The sequence below is a fragment of the Neofelis nebulosa genome, chromosome 13, assembly GCF_028018385.1.
Source record: "Neofelis nebulosa isolate mNeoNeb1 chromosome 13, mNeoNeb1.pri, whole genome shotgun sequence".
NCBI lineage: Eukaryota > Metazoa > Chordata > Mammalia > Carnivora > Felidae > Neofelis > Neofelis nebulosa.
The window spans coordinates 63,545,566-63,565,085 of record NC_080794.1 but is presented as its reverse complement, the minus strand read 5'-3'; the positions used below and the strand labels follow the sequence as shown (position 1 = coordinate 63,565,085).

The 19,520-nt window shown below is 39.2% G+C and overlaps 1 protein-coding gene across 4 annotated transcripts in view; it reads left to right on the top strand.

The window, feature by feature from the left end:
• The window catches only part of CWF19L1 (CWF19 like cell cycle control factor 1), a 32,198-nt gene continuing 12,678 nt past the window's right edge, over positions 1-19,520 (top strand). The window contains exons 1-7 of one of the 4 annotated variants that reach the window (XM_058697460.1): positions 1-134; positions 2,622-2,706; positions 3,592-3,670; positions 4,985-5,086; positions 7,883-8,097; positions 10,356-10,474; positions 17,887-17,971. In XM_058697460.1, coding sequence (XP_058553443.1) covers positions 112-134; positions 2,622-2,706; positions 3,592-3,670; positions 4,985-5,086; positions 7,883-8,097; positions 10,356-10,474; positions 17,887-17,971 — 708 coding nt within the window. In that variant the 5' untranslated portion in view covers positions 1-111. Of the gene's footprint in view, positions 135-2,621; positions 2,707-3,591; positions 3,671-4,984; positions 5,087-7,882; positions 8,098-10,355; positions 10,475-17,886; positions 17,972-19,520 lie in introns of those variants that run through there. The other 3 variants (XM_058697461.1, XM_058697463.1, XM_058697462.1) reach the window with 3 other exon arrangements.

Below are 19,520 nucleotides of genomic sequence, written 5' to 3'. Positions count from 1 at the left end.
CCTCATTGGCTGGGCGCGCCCACGTCTTAGTGCTGTGCCGCCGCGTTTTTCGAGGTGTACGGGTTCAGGGTCCGTTTTCGGTGGTCGCCCCGACTCAGCCTGTTGGCACAAATGGCTCAGAAACCGCTGCGCCTGTGAGTGACCACAGATCAGATCAGAACCGTGCGCGCGCGCCTCTGTGTGTGTGTGTGTGTGTGTGTGTGTGTGTGTGCGCGTGTGCGTGTGCGCGCGCGCGTCTGCTCCCTGGGTCTTTCTCGTGACTGGAAGGGAGGAGGAAAAGGCGGGGGTGGGAGGGTGGTGGCGGCTGGTGAGCTCCGATCGCGTCTTTGCCTGGCTGGGGCCGGTCTCCTCGCTTCCGAGAGGAGGCTGTCCTGGCGACCCAGGCTAGGAGAGGCGGAAACTGCCAGGGTTAGGTCTCCTCCATCTTAGGCCGCCCTGGCCTCTGACACATTTACGCTTCACTTCTCCCCACAGCCCATTTATTAACGAAAACTCCTAGGCGTGGGGCCCATCGGTGGGTCCTGGTCAGTTACGAACAGACTAGATAGATAGGGCTCCTGCCCTGGCGCACTTTTTTGCGAGGAGGCGCTGGGGTGGAGTACGTCGATCCATCCATCCATCCATCCACTCAACAAATATTTATTGAACAATTACAGTATGCCAGGCACTGTGCTAGACGTTGCACAGATGGAGTTCCTGCCTTAATGGAGCCTAGAGTTTTGAGCTAATATTAATTAGAGAATCCAGATTAATGTATAATTACGGTCGATGAATGTCAGGAAGAGAAACTTCACGGTTATGGGAGGGAGTATAATAGGGGTATTTGGCCTATTGTGAGGAATCAGGGGAGGGAGGATTGAAGTTGGTTAATATTTTTGTCTTTATCCTAAAGTCATTGAAATGTTTAAGAACTCCTTGGCGGGATCATATTTTTGTTTTGGAAAGCGATTCTGGCTGCAGTGTAAGAACAAATCAGAGCCAAAAGAAGAAGAAGACAGCGAGGATTAGCTCGAGTGATAGCAGAAGAAAAGTGCAGGGATTCAAGGCTTATCAAGGAGATGAGATTAACAGGGTTTGGAGAAGGTTTGACTGTGAGAAAGAGTCGGCACTGTGAGGTCCTAAATTTCTGCCCTTCAGCAGGATAGAAAACACTGGAAAAGGGCCCCGGTAGTGGGGTTCTCTTAATGTTTTTGAGGAAAGAACATTAAACTGTTGGCTTTATATAGGTTGGTTAGGAAGAAGAGATGGCATTAGAGGAAATAAACGTAAGCATGCTACCTACTTTGTATCCAGTACCAGATTCATGAGATCTCTCTCTGATTCTGCCTCTTTTCTATCACAGGACTCTTGGTTGCTCTGCCTTGGAGTGTCCTGCATTCCTCTTCCTCCCTCGTTTCCCACCCTACTTCACCATTCAAATTGTGTTCAGGGGCTCAGAATTCTAAATTTTTCATCTGTTTCTGTCCTTTTCATCTTCATTGAGTATTGCCCTTTTTGGTGATATTTTTGCTTGTAATCACTTGTTCCTCCAGACCATCCTTCACTCTGTTACTAAAATGAACTTCCTGAAACGTGTCATTACCCAGCTTGAAAATGTTCAGTGATGGGGTGCCTGGATGCCTCAGTCAGTTAAGCGTCCGACTCTTAGTTTCAGCTCAGGTAGTGATCTCACAGTTCGTGGGCTTGAGCCCTGCATCGGGCTCTGTGCTGACATCATGGAGCCTGCTTGGAATTCTCTCCCTCTGTCTCTGCCCCTCCCCTGCTTGCTCTCCAGCTCTCAAAATAAATATAAATAAACTAAAAAAAAAAAAAATGTTAAGTGATACGGACATACCAGAAAGACGTACTGACAAAACAATAAGAACTATATTTCAGGATGAGTTCAAAGGCATTAAAAAATGGTATGAGAAATAGAAAAACTTAAGTCAGAATTACAAAAACTCAGAAATGAGATAGAACAAGTTACATCACAATTTAAGGCCAGTTCTTCTTTATAAACTTCAGCTCTTGCCACTTTCTACCTCTCTGCCCCTTAACACTTTATGCATGCCTCCTGTTGTAGCCTTTTTCATACAGATTTGTATCAGAGTATCTCCCTTTCCCTGATTGTCAACTTTGAGGTTTGAACTGAGTCTTTCTCCTCTTTGTACTCCTAACATGATCTTAGCACAGTTCTGGGCATATTGCACTTAGCATATTGTAGGTGTTCAGTATATGGTTGTTGAATGGATGATTGATAGTAACAGTGGAAAGGAAGAGCTGGAATGAATGTGAAAGATGTTTGGAAAGGGGAATTGATGAGACTTGATGACTGGATGGGGGATTTGTGACTCTTGGTGACCCAGTTGGTGATACAGCCATCCACAAAGCTTGGGAAGTGAGAAGAAGCTGGTTCAGTTTTGGAGGAGGTGAAGCTAACTTTTAGATGTGATGGGTTGAAAGTTTTGGTGACCTTTAGGTGGAACTGCCCACTGGTCAGTAATAGTTCACATGCACTGAACCTCTCTGGTAACCCAGAGACTGGGTCACATATCTGCCTGATCCAGAAAGACTAACATGTTACAAACCCAGCTGGCCCTTTCAAGTTTCCTCAATTGCCATAACATTTATCTCATTTGCAGCTTGGCTTGTGGAGATGTTGAAGGAAAGTTTGATGTTTTATTCAATAGAGTTCGAGCAATTCAGAAGAAAAGTGGAAACTTTGACGTAAGACATTTCCTTTTACTGAATCTAATTTTACTGTTATAGTCAAACATAGTAAAATAAAGTGTGGACTTCTTTTTTCATTTCTCGATTGAACACATACTCTCCCTTTTTGGTTAGATTGAGTTCCTTTTGTAAGCACAGGAACTTAGTAGCTACAGAATGATAATGATAGGGAAAGGGAGACCTCTTTACCTTTTTATACTTTTTGAATTTTTTAATACTCCCCCCCCCTTTAATACTTTTTATACTTTTATACTTGTTACTTTCTTACTATCCACAAAACTGAAAACAGACGAGCAAAACGTCCCTAGGTGATTCTAATCACTGGGTTTGGGAATCGCAGATATATTTCCTGAGCGTATGGTGTGGATTAAGTCAGATAACATGTGCAGATGCTTCACAGACCGAAGAGCCTTATCTAAATGTTACATGGGGTTGCCAACTAGACTGCAGACCCCTAGCATACAGAAGAGTATTCTGGGTATGGCGATAATCTATTCATGGGGTTAAAGATTGAGTAAAGATAACAGGCAAGAAATGTGTTTTTTGTACCTTGTATCTTCCCAGGGTATCTAATACTTAAAAATTTGTATTTGGAGAGAGGCTCGTGGAAGTAGATTTCTCCCTCTTTCCCTGACCCCCTCTTCCCCATCCCTAATTTGAATTTGACAGCCAGTGAGCCAAAATTTATTAATTTATAGCTTCAAATTAACTTCTGCAGTTGCTGCTAAAGAATTATGTGTTGAGATTCTGCAGACTGATTAAGGAAAAAAAACCTAGCGTGAGGCCATTAAGTAGGATAATTAGCTGAATTATGTTAACTATCAATTATGTACTATTTGATAAAAAAAAATCTCATATATCTGTTTAAAAAACTCATTTTAGCTGCTGTTGTGTGTAGGAAATTTCTTTGGCTCCACTCCAGATGCTGAATGGGAGGAGTATAAAACTGGCATCAAGAAAGGTATAGAAATTATTTTTATTTAACAGATCAGTTCTAACAAAGCTTCAAAGTTACACAGTTCTTGATGGGTTGTTTTTCACATGTAGTAGTTATTTAAGAATTTCCCTCTGAGCTCCACGTTGAGCTGGGAAGGATGCCTGTGCATCTAAATGTTCACATTTTGGGGGCGCCTGGGTGGCTCAGTCATTTGAGTGTCCAACTCTTAATTTTGACTCAGGTCATGATCCCGGGGTTGTGGGATTGAGCCCCGTGTCAAACTACGCACTGAGCATGGAACCTGCTTAAGATTCTCTCTCGGGGTGCATGGGTGGCTCAGTTGGTTAAGTGACCCGCTCTTGATTTCAGCTCAGGTCATGCTCTCACAGTTCATGAGATCGAGCCCCCAAGTCAGGCTCTGGGCTTACAGTGCAGAGCCTACTTTGGATTCTCTCTCTCTCTCTTTCTGTCTCTCTCTTCTCCTGTCCTCTCCTCTCCTGTCCTCTCCTGTCCTCTCCTCTCCTCTCCTCTCCTCTCCACTCCTCATGCAGGCATGCAGCATACTCTATCAAAATAAATATTTTTAAGAGAAAAGATTCTCTCTCTCTCTCTCTCCCTCTGCCCCTCTCTCCTGCTTGTGCATGCTCGCTCTCTCTCTCTCTCTCTCTGTCTCTCAAATTAAAATAAAGTTTTTTAAAATGTTCACATTTTGAGTTTGGTTGGATTTGGTTTAAAGAAATAATTCTCTTGGGGCGCCTGGGTGGCGCAGTCGGTTAAGCGTCCGACTTCAGCCAGGTCACGATCTCGCGGTCCGTGAGTTCGAGCCCCGCGTCAGGCTCTGGGCTGATGGCTCGGAGCCTGGAGCCTGTTTCCGATTCTGTGTCTCCCTCTCTCTCTGCCCCTCCCCCGTTCATGCTCTGTCTCTCTCTGTCCCAAAAATAAATTAAAAACATTAAAAAAAAAAAAAATTTTAAGAAATAATTCTCTTCTAAGGCAGGAAATGAAGAAATGGACCATATGTGTCCTTTCCTTTTTCTAGTTGGAGTGTTTTCTTTCTTTCTTTCTTTCTTTCTTTCTTTCTTTCTTTCTTTCTTTCTTTCATGAAGCTCTTTAGGGATTTGTGTTTTCCTTATTCTACATTAACCATTCTCTTTAAGATGTCACTTCATCAACCTAGTGACACTAATAGTCAGGCCACAGGTTGGGTAGGATATGTTCCACAGATAGGATTGCAGACTCCTTACTTTTGCTGTGATTATTTTTCCTGTGGGGAAATACTTCTCAAATTCCAAATCAGATCTGGTAACTATATGGTGTCATGTCTGTTTCTCTCACTAGCTCCTATTCAGACATATGTGCTGGGTGCTAATAACCAGGAAACAGTAAAATATTTCCAAGATGCTGATGGGTGTGAATTAGCTGAAAACATTACTTATCTGGGTAAGTTCATATTTTTTGTGTTTGTAATGAATATAATAAAGTGTCCCCAGGAATTAGTCTCCTGGGAAATTTGTGGCTGAATTCTTCTGCCATTACTGCTGAGAAAATGGGGTTCTTTCCCCAAATCTGTGTCTATACCGTTAAGACTCTGACATTTTTTTCTTTGTAGTCTCTCCCACCTCCTCCCAATCTCCTTGTACTCCCACAACCCAATATATACTCGTGTGGCCAACTAGAGGAATAAATTACTTGACTGTGGTATAGGGACTACTTAGGGTATAAATTATGTTGAAAAAAATTCCATGTATGTTGTCTCACCATGTAACATTGCTAGATATATACAACTTGTTTATTAGGATCCTCACTAGCTATAGCTCTGTGTCTCATTAAACTTTTGGTGCTGATTTTAAGTTTTCGGTGCTGATCCTCACATTTTTCACTCCTTTTGTCCTTTCTCTGGTTCTTGGTCCACTTTTTAATTTTGGGTTACAGTTGTTCCCTTTTGACCCTCCTGAATCTCTTTTAGTGATTCTTTTAATGCCTGGCCATTTAAAAAAGCACTGTCAGATTTTGTTTTTGCTTTCCCCTCACCTGCTGTCAGTCTGTGACTTCTTGGATCATTCAACTTATTTTTTCCTAAAATGACTCCACTGCTCTTCACAGTTCTTTTTTCTTGGTCTCTTACTTCTCTGGAAAGCTTCTACATGTCCTTTGCTGTAAGTGTCCTCCCCATCCTTCCCCACCATAGTCCATCTTGACCTTTATTCTCTACGTTTGGCTGTGGCCCTCATGTAAACAATCTTATCTCATCTTGCTTCAATCATATGGGGCTCCTTTAGGCAAAAACTTGAGGGATGGATTTTTTGTTGTTGTTGTTTTTAACCACTGTTGCAAGGTGCACATTTTGAAATCCTTTTGTTGTAGGTGTTAGCATAGGCCTGAACTTGTGGCAGCTCTCACGGTAGTTATTAGATTTGGATTAAGACCCCTGCTGTAGGTATTTATGGCAGCCATTTAACACATGAATTTAGTGCCAGGAGTGGAAAGAGCATGGAGGTACTGGGTTATTTCTGTGAAAGAGATTTTTTGAGGTCCAGTAGGAGGAGCAAACAATGAACTTGATAGTGAACATGTGATAGTGAGCTTGAAGTGTTGGCAGTACATCCAACATGTCACTGGAAGTGACCTTTCTAGAGTATATCAACAAGGTCAGTGTGGAAAAATAGGTTTTGGGGAGTTGGTCCCTTAAAGATGGAAAACAAAGCTGAGAAGGATCAAATTGTTTCAGGGGAAATAAAATGAGAAGGAAAGCACCACGCTGTGGTGGGCGTATATATCTTCATCTAGGCAGCAGGCAGGATCGCTGAAAGCGATTAGAGCAGTGTTTGGGGAGGTAAAGATATTGTCAAGTTCATAGACTCTAAGTGAAGAGAGACTGATTTGGGAGGAGAGACCATTGACAGTTACAGGGTGATTCATGACCTTTCCGAGAATGGTGGGAGATGGAAACCAGAGTACAGTGGGTTCAGGAACTAAGAGGTAAAGCACTTAGAGAGCATGGTCTGCTCTTTTGAAAAATTGGAAACAGAAGAGAAAGGAGTTTTCAGTTAGTGTGTGAGTTCTTTTATTAGTTTTTTATTAGTATGTGTGTGCCTTTATCAGTTAGTATGTGTGTTAATTGGCATGTTCTTTTAGTAATTAGTATGTCTATTAGTATGTTTAATACTTTATTCTTTTCTGAGTGGAAAGAGCCAGCTGAGAAGAGGAGACTGAGTAGGTGAAAGGAAGGTGAAAATTGACAGAGCAAGGTCTTGAAGGCAGCAGGAAGAAACAGGATCAAGGGCCCAAGCCAGGAATAAATTTAAAAAAGGGTAGAGTCTCAAGTTTTTCCCAGTTGCTCTTTCCAGATGTTTTCCACCCATTGGAAGCTGCTGCCTGCATGAAGAGTATGTGTGTTCTAGACTGAACTTTCCTCAGAACTGCAGTTCCTTTTTCTTATTACGTCTCTCTGGGTCCAAGTGTCTGGGTTTCTTTCTTTTTCTTTTTTTCTTTTAAAGTTTATTTATTTATTTTGAGAGAGAGACAGTTTGAGTGGGGGAGGAGCAGAGAGAGAGAATCCCAAATAGGCTCTGCACTGTTGGTGCAGAGCCCCATGCAGGGTTCGAACTCATGAACTATGAGATCATGATCTGAGCTGAAATCAAGAGTCAGGTACTTAACTGACTGAGCCATCCGGGTGCCCCTCTTTTTTCTTTTTTAATGTTTATTTATTTTGAGAGAGATAGTGAGAATGAGGGGTGGGGCAGAGAGAGAGGGAGAGAGAGAATCCCGAGAAGGCTCTGCACTGTCAGTGCAGAGCCCGATGCGAGGCTCGATCCCACAAACTGAGATAATGACCTGAGCCGAAATCAGGAGTCGGACGCTTAACTGACTGAGCCACTCAGGCACCCCTGGGTTTCTTTTAATTCATGTAGAATCTCTTCCAGAAGACAGGAAGGCTTTTTCTAAATCACTGCTTCCCAACTTTTTCATTTGTAAGGCATCTGGGGTAAACAGACTGGCCCATGGGCTCCAGTGGCCTCCACATAAGGGCTGCTGTCCCTGAACAGGAACACAGTTGTAGCCATCCACCACTGAGACCCTGCAGCCAGAAGAGGGACTCTAGAAGAGTCTGTGCTTATTTAGACATGCAGAATGGCAGGGAGGTAGGCAAGTCATGGCGGGGAGAGAGATTCATCACCATAATAACATTTCTGCAGTTTTGACTAAAACTTGTCCATTTTTCTTTGAACCCAGGTCGTAAAGGTATCTTCACTGGAAGCTCGGGGCTGCAGATTGTGTACCTCAGTGGGACAGAGTCCGTAGATGAGCCAGTCCCAGGTTACAGTTTTAGTCCCAAGGATGTGTCTTCCCTGAGGACAATGCTGTGTTCAACATCCCAGTTTAAGGGTGTTGATATCTTGCTCACATCCCCATGGCCCAAGTATGTGGGGAACTTTGGGAATTCTTCTGTGAGTAGTGCTTGTTCAGTTGGAATTTCTGTAAGCAAATTGCACTGGCTTATTTTGGGCTCTTTTTGCTCTTTATATTGAATATTTCAGCTCTTAGGACCTTTCAGTAGAAATTTTTTGTAAATTGTTTCAGGATACTTAAAAGTATATCAATTAACCAAAGCAAAAACTTTAAAACAGATTGATCTTATGAAAGCACCATTCACAGATGAGATTGCTAAAATTCTAATTATAAGTGAGTTATTCTTTAAATTATATTCTCTGCATCAAGTGCCTTGTTTCAAGCTTCCTCTTAATGTGTTTTGAGGGATTACTAATGTTTAGTTAAAAGATTTACAGCTAATGGCCGCTCTTTAGTTGTATCCCCCCTCTCCTCCCCACATTCCATTGCACATTGTAGTATTTTGGCTTTTAAAATATTTTTTTATTTCCTAGTTTAAATTTTTCCTAGTTTAAATTTTTTTAACTAGTTTAAATTTAACTAGTTTAATTTAACTAGTTTTTTCCTAGTTTAAATTTTATTTATTTTTGAGAGAGAGAGAGAGAGAGAGAGAAAGGGGTGGGGGGAGGGGCAGAGAGAGAAGGAGAGAGAGAGTCCCAAGTAGGTTCCATCCTTCACACCAAACCTAACACAGGGTTCAAAGCCACAACCGGGAGATCGTGACTTAAGCCAAAATCCAGAGTTGGACACTCAACTGACTTAGCCATTGAGGCACACTTCAAAATATTTTTTTTAATGGAATCATTATGAGATCAAAGATAGTGATCTAAAGATGGGAAAAGAAATGTTGAAAACTTGTTATTTCTCTAATGTGAAAGCTTTAATGTTGGGATGCATTGGAGCTCACCATTGCATTTGATCTTAATATTTTAATAAACAGTCTAAAAGAGGATGTGTATCAGATTGGGGAGTGACCACCATCACATTGGTGGAAATAAGCCTAAGGAAGATCTTGAAAGGTTGTATATGAGGGCAGAAAGCATCAGCTGAGTTTCAGTGAAGGGAAACCTAAGAATGCATTTAGAGACAAGTATCAATTAGTAGATGCAGAGTTATCAGTAATGATCCAGAAAAAGGTCTTGTAGACCACTCTCTGCCAACTTCACGATGTGTCTGGACCAAAATAGCCAACAAGATACCAGGCCTTGTCAGGGGTGGGGTGTTGAAAGGAAAAGGGACAGTGCTGTCTTCCCCTGCCATCAATCCATGGCTGTTTTCATTTAGAATTCAAGGGGCAGTGCTGGTTGCAGTGAGAAGGTACGGCAAAGCTAGGGAAGATAGGAGGAGGACTAAGTTGCTGGTGGAAGGGAGGAAGACACGTATAATACTCTGTGAGGAAGGATGAGAAAAATGAGGCCCCTTCATTTTGGGGGTGCTAACAAAAGGATTTGATTAAAGTTTATAAAAGACTACATATCATCTTTATAGGGGAGAAAACAATACAGTTTATCAGTCTCTGAGATACTACGACTAACCTCGAGGCTGATTCTCTGCACTTCAGCAGAAACTTGAAGGAAGTGAGCATAAGTAAAAGGAATTTCTTGCTTTACTTAGTAGAAAACTAATTTTGGTAATTTCTTTATTTGCAGCTAATACCTTCTCTTAAGTTCATAAGTAATATGAATGAGACATCACATAATTTGTTGTTAATGAAAGCTAGGGATGTTTGGAGAATAAAGTTGATATTTTTGATGAACTTTATGTTACAGACTTTGGCCAGGGTGTGGTTGTGCCTTCCACAAACCACACCTTTCTTGACTGAAGCAAAATAAAGGATTGCATGCTTATGTCATGAGGTCATTGAATATTCCATTCCAGATGTTCTATGGATCCTAAGGACCCTGGAAGCTAGCTTTTAATTTTTATTTTTTTGCATTGACTCTGAATGTCTGCATTGTCAGAACTATGGATGTGTAACAACGCAGATTATAGAAGCATAGTCTGTGGGCTCCAGAGAGAGAGCTTGCTTTCCAAAAAGATTAGAATAAACCCTGTTTTGGGTATTAGTATGGAGGGCTCACCTTACCTTTTAACCCCTGCTTCCTGCCGTTGTCCTCTCTGCACTTAACAATAGCCTGCTTCCTCTTCTGTGTTTGAAGTTTCTCTGATTGCCACAAGTTGTGGATATTACTCTCCAAATCCTACTGCCTACATTTGTATCGACATAAAAATTTCAAAGATATTTAAATTGTCCTATTTCTTTGCATTTCTTGATAACTCCTAGGTCTGTTATGATGACTGAGTTTCTTTTTCCTAGGGAGAAGTGGATACCAAAAAATGTGGCTCTGCTTTGATCTCCGGTCTTGCCACAGACTTGAAACCAAGATACCATTTTGCTGCTTTGGAAAAGACCTATTATGAGAGACTTCCCTATCGGTGAGTAGCATTTCATTATTTTGGCTTTTTGAAGAATTTGCCTTGGATTCTATGGGAACTTCTCTTGTTCGTTTTAGCCATGTAACATCTTCGTTCCTTTTGGTTACTCAGGCACCGAAGTGAGTGGCTCTCAAATTACTCAACTTTTCTGAGTTTGTTTCCTAATTAGAAATACAAGGGATTGGACTGTATACAGCCCCTTAACAGTTTCAACGTCTGAAGTAATAATACTGTTATCACAGTATTAATCATCACTGCTTTATGTAGCATAGCACATTAGGTCAAACCGGTACTCCTTGTACAGTCTTGAAAACTCATTTCTCAGCATAAGCATGTCAGCAGTATTTCAGTTTAAGAATCAAGAACTTGTATCAATTTGTTTTTTGCTTTTTCATAGTTTGAGTTTGGAGGTGGGTTTTTTTTTTTAATGTTTATTTATTTTGAGAGAGTGAAGAGTGTGTGTGAGAGAGGGGGAGGGGCAGAGAGAGAGGGAGAAAGAGAGTACTGTCAGTGCAGAGCCCAATGCAAGATTCAGTCTCACCAACTGTGAAATCATGATCTGAGCTGAAGCCAGAAGTCTGATGCTTAACTCAACTGAGCCACCCAGGCGCCTCTGGAAGTGGAGTTTTTAAAGCATGTCTTACAGAGACCATAAACCAGTGTTTTCTAACGGATAGAATTAAGTTAGGTCTGGATTATCTTCACTGGTAAAGAGCATGGATAATTTCTAAAATAATTTATAAAAACTTTTTTCCTGGGACGACTGGGTGGCTCAGTTGGTTAGGCGTCTGACTCTTGATTTCGGCTCCGGTCATGATCTTGAGGTTTGTGGGATCAAGCCCCACATTGGGCTCCTCACTGACAGCTCAGAGCCTGCTTGGGATTCTCTCCCTCTCTCTCTGCCTCTCTCTCCCACACACACATGTGCACATTCTCTCTCTGTCATAAAGAAAAAAATAACCTATCCTTTCCCTATAATCTCAAAGCCTAAGATATAATCATAAATAATACAGCCTTTCCTGTTATATCTCCATATAGAAAAGCCTATTGTTTTCTGAAATCATGCACTAAAAACAGAGGTTATCAAGCCTCTCAAAACGTATCCAACATTTTTTTTTAACCTATCCAACTTTTAAGGATCTGAATACACATTTCCCTGAAAAACATACCAGTGGCCAATAGGCACATGAAAGATGCTCATGTCATTATCGATTAGGGTAATCCAAATCCAGACCACAGTGAGATACCACTTAACATCCCCTAAGATGGCTACAAGCAAAAAGGCAAGTAATAAGTGTTAGTGAGGATGTGGAAGCATCTGAACCCTGATGCGTTGCTGGTGTCATTGCTGGTGCAGGCGCTTTGCCAAACTGTTGGCAGTTCTTCAAAAGATTTAAATATAGAGTTACTGTCTGACCCAGGAATTCCACTCTTGTTCCAAGTGAAATAAAAACACTAGCCCATGCAATAATTTGTACACAAATGATCATAACAGCTTTATTCATAATAGTCAGAAAGTAGAAACAACCCAAATATCCATCATGTGATGAATGAGTAAAGAAAAAGTGATACATCCATACTTTGGAATGTTATTCAAGAAAAAGGAATGGAATACTGATAGGCTACATGGGTGAACCTTGAAAACACTATGCTAAATCAAAGAAGCCACACACACAGAAGACCGCATATTATATGATTCCACTTATTATAAAATGTCCAGAGTAGGCAAATACATAGAGATAGAAAGTAGAGTAGTGTTTGCCAGGGGCTGGTTGGAGGGAAATGGGAGTGACTGCTAATAGGTACAGGGTTTCTTTTACTGGTGATAAAAGTGTTCTAAAATTAGATTGTGGTGATGGTTGCACAGCTCTGTGAATATGCTAAAAACTATTGAATTATATACTTTAGATGGCTGAATTATATAGTATTTGAATTAGATCTTAATAAAGCTGTTAAAAAAAAGAAAAAAAGCCTGTACGAGTTTTCAACCAGAGCAATAACAAAACCCCATAACCAGCACGATACAAATACTAACATAGGTAAATTTCCACTAACATTTGCACCTGGTATTACAGTCAGTCCATGCTTTGCATTCCTGTGTTGTGGGTGTTATTGTGAGTGTTTTGCTTCCCTTGAGGAACAGTTTATCATCATTAAAAACACCATTCAGAGGTAGCAACCTTCATTAGTCATTATTATTTTAAAATAAATGAGGGAAGCATCTTCACAGCTTTTTATGGGTACTTGCAGTTTCCCTGTAGTATTAGTTTTCTATTGCTGTTGTAAAAGTTGCCACACACTTTGTAGCTTAAAACAATATAGTTTATCATCTTACAGTTCTGTAGGTCAGACGTTTGTAGCCCAGGTTTCACTGGGCTAAACTCAAAGTGTTGGCCAGATTATGTTCATTTCTGGAGGCTCTACAGGAGAATGGTTTTTTCCCTTCTTAAGCTTGTAGAGATCACCTGTGTTCCATAGCTCACGGCCCCCTTACTCCATCTTAAAGCCAGTAACTGTGGTTGAATGTTGTCACTCTTAACCTTCTGTAGTCACTTTCCCTCTGACTTTTCCTCTTCCCTCATCTACTTTTTAAAAAAAATCCTAGTGTAATTAACATACAGTGTTATGTTAGTTTCAGTGTACAATATGATTCAGCATTTCTATACATTATTCAGTGCTCATTGCAGTAAGTGTACTCTTAATCCCCTTCACCTGTTTTACCCATCTCCCCACCTACTTCTTTGTAACTATCAGTTCTCTGTATTTAAGAGTCTGGTTTTTTGTCCCTCTTTTTTTTTCTTTGTTCGTTTGTTTTGTTTCCTAAATTGCAACATGGGTGAAATCATTTGGTATTGTCTTCTCTGACTTATTTCACTTAGCATAATACACTCTAGCTCCATCCATGTTGTTGCAAATGGCAAGATTTCATTTTTTTAATGGTTGAGTGATATTCCATTGTATATATATACCACATCTTCTTTATTCATTAATTAATCAATGGACACTGGGTTGCTTCCATATTTTGGCTATTGTCAATAATGCTACAATAAACGAAGAAGTGCATATATCTTTCTGAATTAGTATTTTTGTATTCTTTGGGTAAATATCCATTAGGGGAATTACTAGATCATGCAATAAATCGACTTCACATTTTTTGAGGAACTGTTATACTGTTTTCCACAGTGGCTGCACCAGCTTGCATTCCCACCAGCATTGCATGAGGGTTCCTTTTTCTCTACGTCCTTGCCAATGCTTTTTTCTTGTGTTTTTGATTTTAGCCATTCTGACAGGTATAAGGTACTCGTATAAAGGTACAGGTATAAAGAACTCGTTGTGGTTTTGATTTGCCTTTCCCTGATGATGAGTGATGTTGAGCATCTTTACATGTGTCTGTTGGCCATCTGTACGTCTTCTTTGGAGAAATGTCTGTTCATACGGAGAAATGTCTGTTTTAAATTGGATTGTGTTTTTGGTGTTGAGTTGTGTAAGCTTTTTATATATTTTATCAGATAAGGCATTTGCAAATATCTTCTCCCATTTAGTAGGTTGTCTTTTTGTTTTGTTGATTGTTTCCTTTGCTGTGCAGAAGCTTTGTATTTTGATGTAGTCCCAATAGTTTGTTTGCTTTTGTTTCCTTTGCCTTAGGAGACATACCTAGAAAAATGTTGCTATAGCCAGTGTCGGAGAAATGACTGCCTATGTTCTCTTCTATGATTTGTATCGTTTCAGGTCTCATGTTTATGTCTGTAATCCATTGTGAGTTTATTTTTGTGTATGGTGTAAGAACATGGTCCAGCTTCATTCTTTTTGCATATGGCTGTCCACTTTTCCCAATACCGTTTGTCAAAAATTAATTGATTGAACATATAATCGTGGGTTTGTTTCTGGGCTCCCTATTCTGTTCTGTTGATCTGTGTGTCTGTTTTTGTGCCAGTACCATCCTGTTTTGATTAGTACAGTTTTGTAGTATATTTTGAAATCTGGGATTGGGATACCTCCATTTTTCTTCTTCTTTTTCAAGAATGCTTTGGCTGTTCGGGGCCATTTGTGGTTCCATACCAATTTTAGGATTTTTATTCTAGTTCTGTGAAAAATGCTGTTGGTATTTGATAGGGATTATATTAAATCTGTAGATTGCTTTTGGTAGTAGGGACATTTTAATAGTATTTGTCCTCCGAATCCATGAGCATGGAATATCTTTCCATTTGTGTTGTCTTCAATTTCTTTGATCAGTGTTTTATAGTTTTCAGAGTACCGGTCTTTCACCTCCTTGGTTAACTTTATTCTTAGGTATTTTATAATTGGTGCAGTTATAAATGGGATTTTTTTCTTAATTTTTCTTTCTTAATTTCTACTTCATTATTAGTGTATAGAAATGCAACAGATTTCTGTATATTGATATAATATCCTGTGACTTTACTGAATTCATTTATCAGTTCTAGTAGTTTTTTCGTGGAGTCTTTAGAGTTTTCTATATATAGTATCATGTCATCTGCAATAGTGAAAGTTTTACTTCTTCCTTTCCTATTTGGATGCCTTTTATTTCTGTTTTGTAGTCTGATTGCTGTGGCTAGCACTTCCAGTTCTATGTTGAATAAAGTGGCGAGAGTGGACATCCCTCTCATGTTCCTGACCTTAGGGTAAAAGCTGTCAGTTTTCCCCATTGAGTATGATGTTTGCTGTGGGTTTTTGATATATGACTTTTATTATGTTGAGGTATGTTTCCTCTAACGCTACTTTATTGAGGGTTTTTTTTTTTATCATGAACGGATGTTGTACTTTGTCAAATGCTTTTTCTGCATCCATTGAAGTGATCCAGTGGTTTTTGTCTTTTCTCTTGTTGATATGATGTGTCACACTGATTGATTTGCAAATTTTGAACCATCCTTGCATGGGAGGAATAAATCCCACTTGATAATGGTGAATTATTTTTTAATGTGTTGTTGGATTCGATTTGCTGATAATTCTGTTGAGAAATTTTGCATCTGTGTTCATCAGAGTTATTGGCCTGTAGTTTTCTTTTTTTGTAGTGTCTATATCTGGTTTTGGTATCAGGGTAATGCTGGCCTCATAGAATGAATTTGGAAGCTTTTTTTTGAAATAGTTTGACAAGAATAGGTATTAACTCTTTAAATGTTTGATAGAATTCATCTGTGAAGCCATCTGGTCCTGGATGTTTCGTTTGTTGGGAGTTTTTTGATTATTGATTCAATTTCATTGCTGGTAATCAATCTATTCAAATTTTCTATTTCTTCTTGATTCAGTTTTGGGAGGCTATATGTTTCTAGGAATTTATGCATTTTTTTGGTTATCCAGTTTGTTGGTACATAATTTTTCATAATATTCTCTTATAATCCTTTGTATTTCTGTGGTGTTGGTTGTTATTTTTCTTCTTTGATTTTTGATTTTGTTTGAGTCCTTTTTTTTTTTTTTGATGAGTCTGGCTAAAGGTTTATCAATTTTTTTGATCTTTTCAAAGAACCAGCTCCTGGTTTCATTGATCTGTTTCACTGGTTTTTTAGTTTCTATTTTGTTTATTTCTTCTCTAATTTTTGTTATTCCCTTTCTTCTACTGGTTTGGGGTTTTGTTTGTTCTTCTTTTTCTAGCTCCTTTAGTTGTAAGGTTAGGTTGTGTATTTGAGATTTTTCTTGCTTCTTGAGGTAGGCCTGTGTTTTCCTCTTCCACTTTTTTTTTTTTAATTTTTTAATGTTTATTTATTATTGAGAGAGAGAGACAGAGTGTGAGCAGGGGAGGGGCAGAGAGAGGGAGACACAGAATCTGAAGCAGGCTCCAGGCTCTGAGCTGTCAGCACAAAGCCCGACACAGGGCTCGAACCCACAAATGCAAGATCATGACCTGAGCCAAAGTCAGAAGCTCAACCAACTGAGCCACTCAGGCGCCCCTCCTCTTCCACTTTTTTTTTTTTAATTTATTGTCAAATTGGTTTCCATACAACACCCAGTACTCATCCCAACAGGTACCCTCCTCAATACCCATCACCCACCCTCCCCTCCTTCGCACCCCCCATCAGCCCTCAGTTTGTTCTCAGTTTTTAAGAGTCTCTTATGCTTTGGCTCTCTCCCACTCTAACCTCTTCCCCCCCCCCCCTCCCCCATGGGAGTTTCTCCTGTTAAGTTTCTCAGGATCCACATAGCTCCTCTTCCACTTTTAAGGAGCCTTGTGATTATGTAGGGTTTGCCCAGGTAGTTCAGAATCATCTCCCTATCTTAAGGTTAGTTGATTAGCAACTGATTGATTCCATCTATCACCTTAGTTCTTCTTTGCCATGTAAGCTACCACTCACAGGTTATAGGGATTAGGACGTGGACATCTTTGGGTGGCTGTTGTTTTGCCTACCACACCTGAATAGTCTAACAGTGGGAAGTACTAGCAGTTCTTGAGGCCACTGCCCTAGTCACTGCTTGCTCTAAAGAAAGACACTTGTGTAGGAGATTCAGCTGTTTTTCCTTAATGTCTTGATGTATTATTAAAGCTTCTATTTAATTGTGGCTAAACTTGTTTCAGTCATTTTAAAACTTGGAAAAAGTTGCAGGTGAAGCAGCATGACTTTCACCTTATGCCAATTATGAATGTACTTCCTTTCTTTAAAGAAACAGGTTATAGCAGACAAACTGTGTTTTGGCTTATTTCCTTTCCAGTGATGTGAATATAAAACATATGTTTGTATATTTGCTTATAAAAAAATGGTACTATGCTAGATTTTTAAAATAAAATTATATTTTGTGATGATTCAGGAAATTTCGGTAGCATAAGGAAAGAGCTCTAAGGGTTGCTATCTGTATTAATGGTCAACTTGCTAAAAATAAAAAAATGTATATAACCCATAACATTTTTCTTTTAATTTTAAAAGTTGCTTAATGTAGGATACTTGTAAAACATAGAAAAGCTCGAAGAAGTGTTTTGGTGTATTCAGTTACTTTTTTTTTCTGTAAAGTATAGACACTCCTGTATTTTTGTATTTTTCCTAGAAAAATGAAATCATACTATAAATTACTATTGAAGCATATTTTTCTTCTTAAAACTCATTTCATCCTGTTTTTATTATTATAGATTTTTATTACACTAAAAAAATAGTATAATGAACCCTCCTATACCCATTACCCAATTTAAGCAATTATCAACATTTTGCCAATCTTACAACTCTTTTAAAACCAAATATTGGAGTTTTTGTGCTTTTCAGATATATGATCTCATTTTTTTCTAACAATAGCCCTGTGAAGTAGGGATGAGTATCTTACTAGATTTATAGGTAACCTCTGAGATTATGTTATTGGTGGTGATAGACTTACAGTCTGTGCTCTCTTGTGGTCCTATGGAGTGTACATATTTCATAACTGTAAGTCAGAAGTAAAGTTTGTTGCTAATCTGTTATCTGTCAAATACATTATAGAAACCACATCGTTCTGCAGGAAACCACACAGCATGCCACCAGGTTCATAGCTTTGGCAAGTGTTGGAAATCCCGAAAAGAAAAAGGTAAAGATTTGAGTATTTGATGGTAGGTTAATATTCATCGTCTGCGCGATAAATGTTTTTCTTGCCAGTTTAGCATTCAGATCTTTCTTCTCCCCAATTGCAAGGTTCCGGCACTTTAGTGACTCCTTTCTAAAGATGTGATAATAAAAAGTCAGGTTTCCTTGGGTCCTTTGTAGGAGATTTTAGAGAAGGGTTTGGGAAAATAGGCTCGGTGGAACAAAGGCAAAATTTCAAATGAATGAAGTTCCTTTCTTCCCACATCCATGTAGTTGTCTTTGTAAGTTATTCATGAGTTTGCCCTCAGATGGTACTCTTGCTTTGTTTCTTTCAGCAACTTCATTTAGCAGAAATAATAAAAGCCTTTATAGGATTTACCTAACCACTCCTTGGCTTTGGAAAATCTTAGTGATACCTGGAATCTATCTTTGTACTGGAAAACAGTGCAGATGAATGAAAGAGAATATACCAGAAAAGTATGTTATTTTTCTCACTTCCCTGTGAGCACTTCTGATTCTCTAGGGTCAAAAGCAGGATATTGTGGATTGAGACAGCTAAAATCAGAACAATCAGGCAAGGGAAGAATAGCCAGATAAATAATGTGAAGATTATTCTGTAACGTGTCATAAACCACATGCACAGAAAAGATAAGCAAGTACACATATTTTTTTTCCCGTAGTTTCTTAAACTTTTAAGCCCAACGTGTTCTTAGTAAGTTTAGATTTGTGATTTTTTTTTTATTGTAGCACTCACAGTATTTTCACTATTTTTATGATAGCGATATTTTACTATTGCTTTATTCTCAGGGCCACGTTAGCCTCGGCCCTAAGCAATTCAAAGTCTTTTGACTATAGTCAAAAAGTAGGGACATTTTTAAATTTGGCAAGCATTATTAAATTCATCTCCAGTTCCAGTTTATACCCTCACCAACAGTATACTCACGGAGTAGTGTCAAATTTTTATTAACGCTTTTACCAATGTGATCGGTGAAAGATGGTGTGCCATTGTTAATTAGTTGCATTTCCATGGGCAGAACTGAGGTTAAATATCTATTCCTGTCTCATCTAAAGATTTCAGTATCTGTGCCATTAGCGTGAGTGTCCAGATACCTGTATGAATATTTACTTCTTTGCTATTAGTCCCTAAGAAAACCCATCAGCATATGCAGCAGAAATTGTATAATATCAGAGGGAAACATCAAGGTGTCTAATTTAATTTTCATTAGGAAAAAAGAATGGCAGTGCCACAATTCTGTTAACAAAAAGTACACAAAGATAAAGGAATCAGAGACAGAAGCAGGGTGTCTGCAAGGGTTATGGAACAAGTCCCACCTGAGCCTTGTAGTTTTGTGTAAAAGCTGATTTTTGTAAGGACTAGGGCTTTGATTTGTTTCTTGACTTCATCAGCCCTTGGTTAGCTTCTACGGAGATCACTAAATTGACATTTGATTTATTGTGTATTCTCTGAGCCATAAACAGGCCAGTTGCTGTTCTTTTACTTTTACTCAGTTTCTGAAGCTTCTGTGAATAAATTAGGTTGGTTACATTTGGAT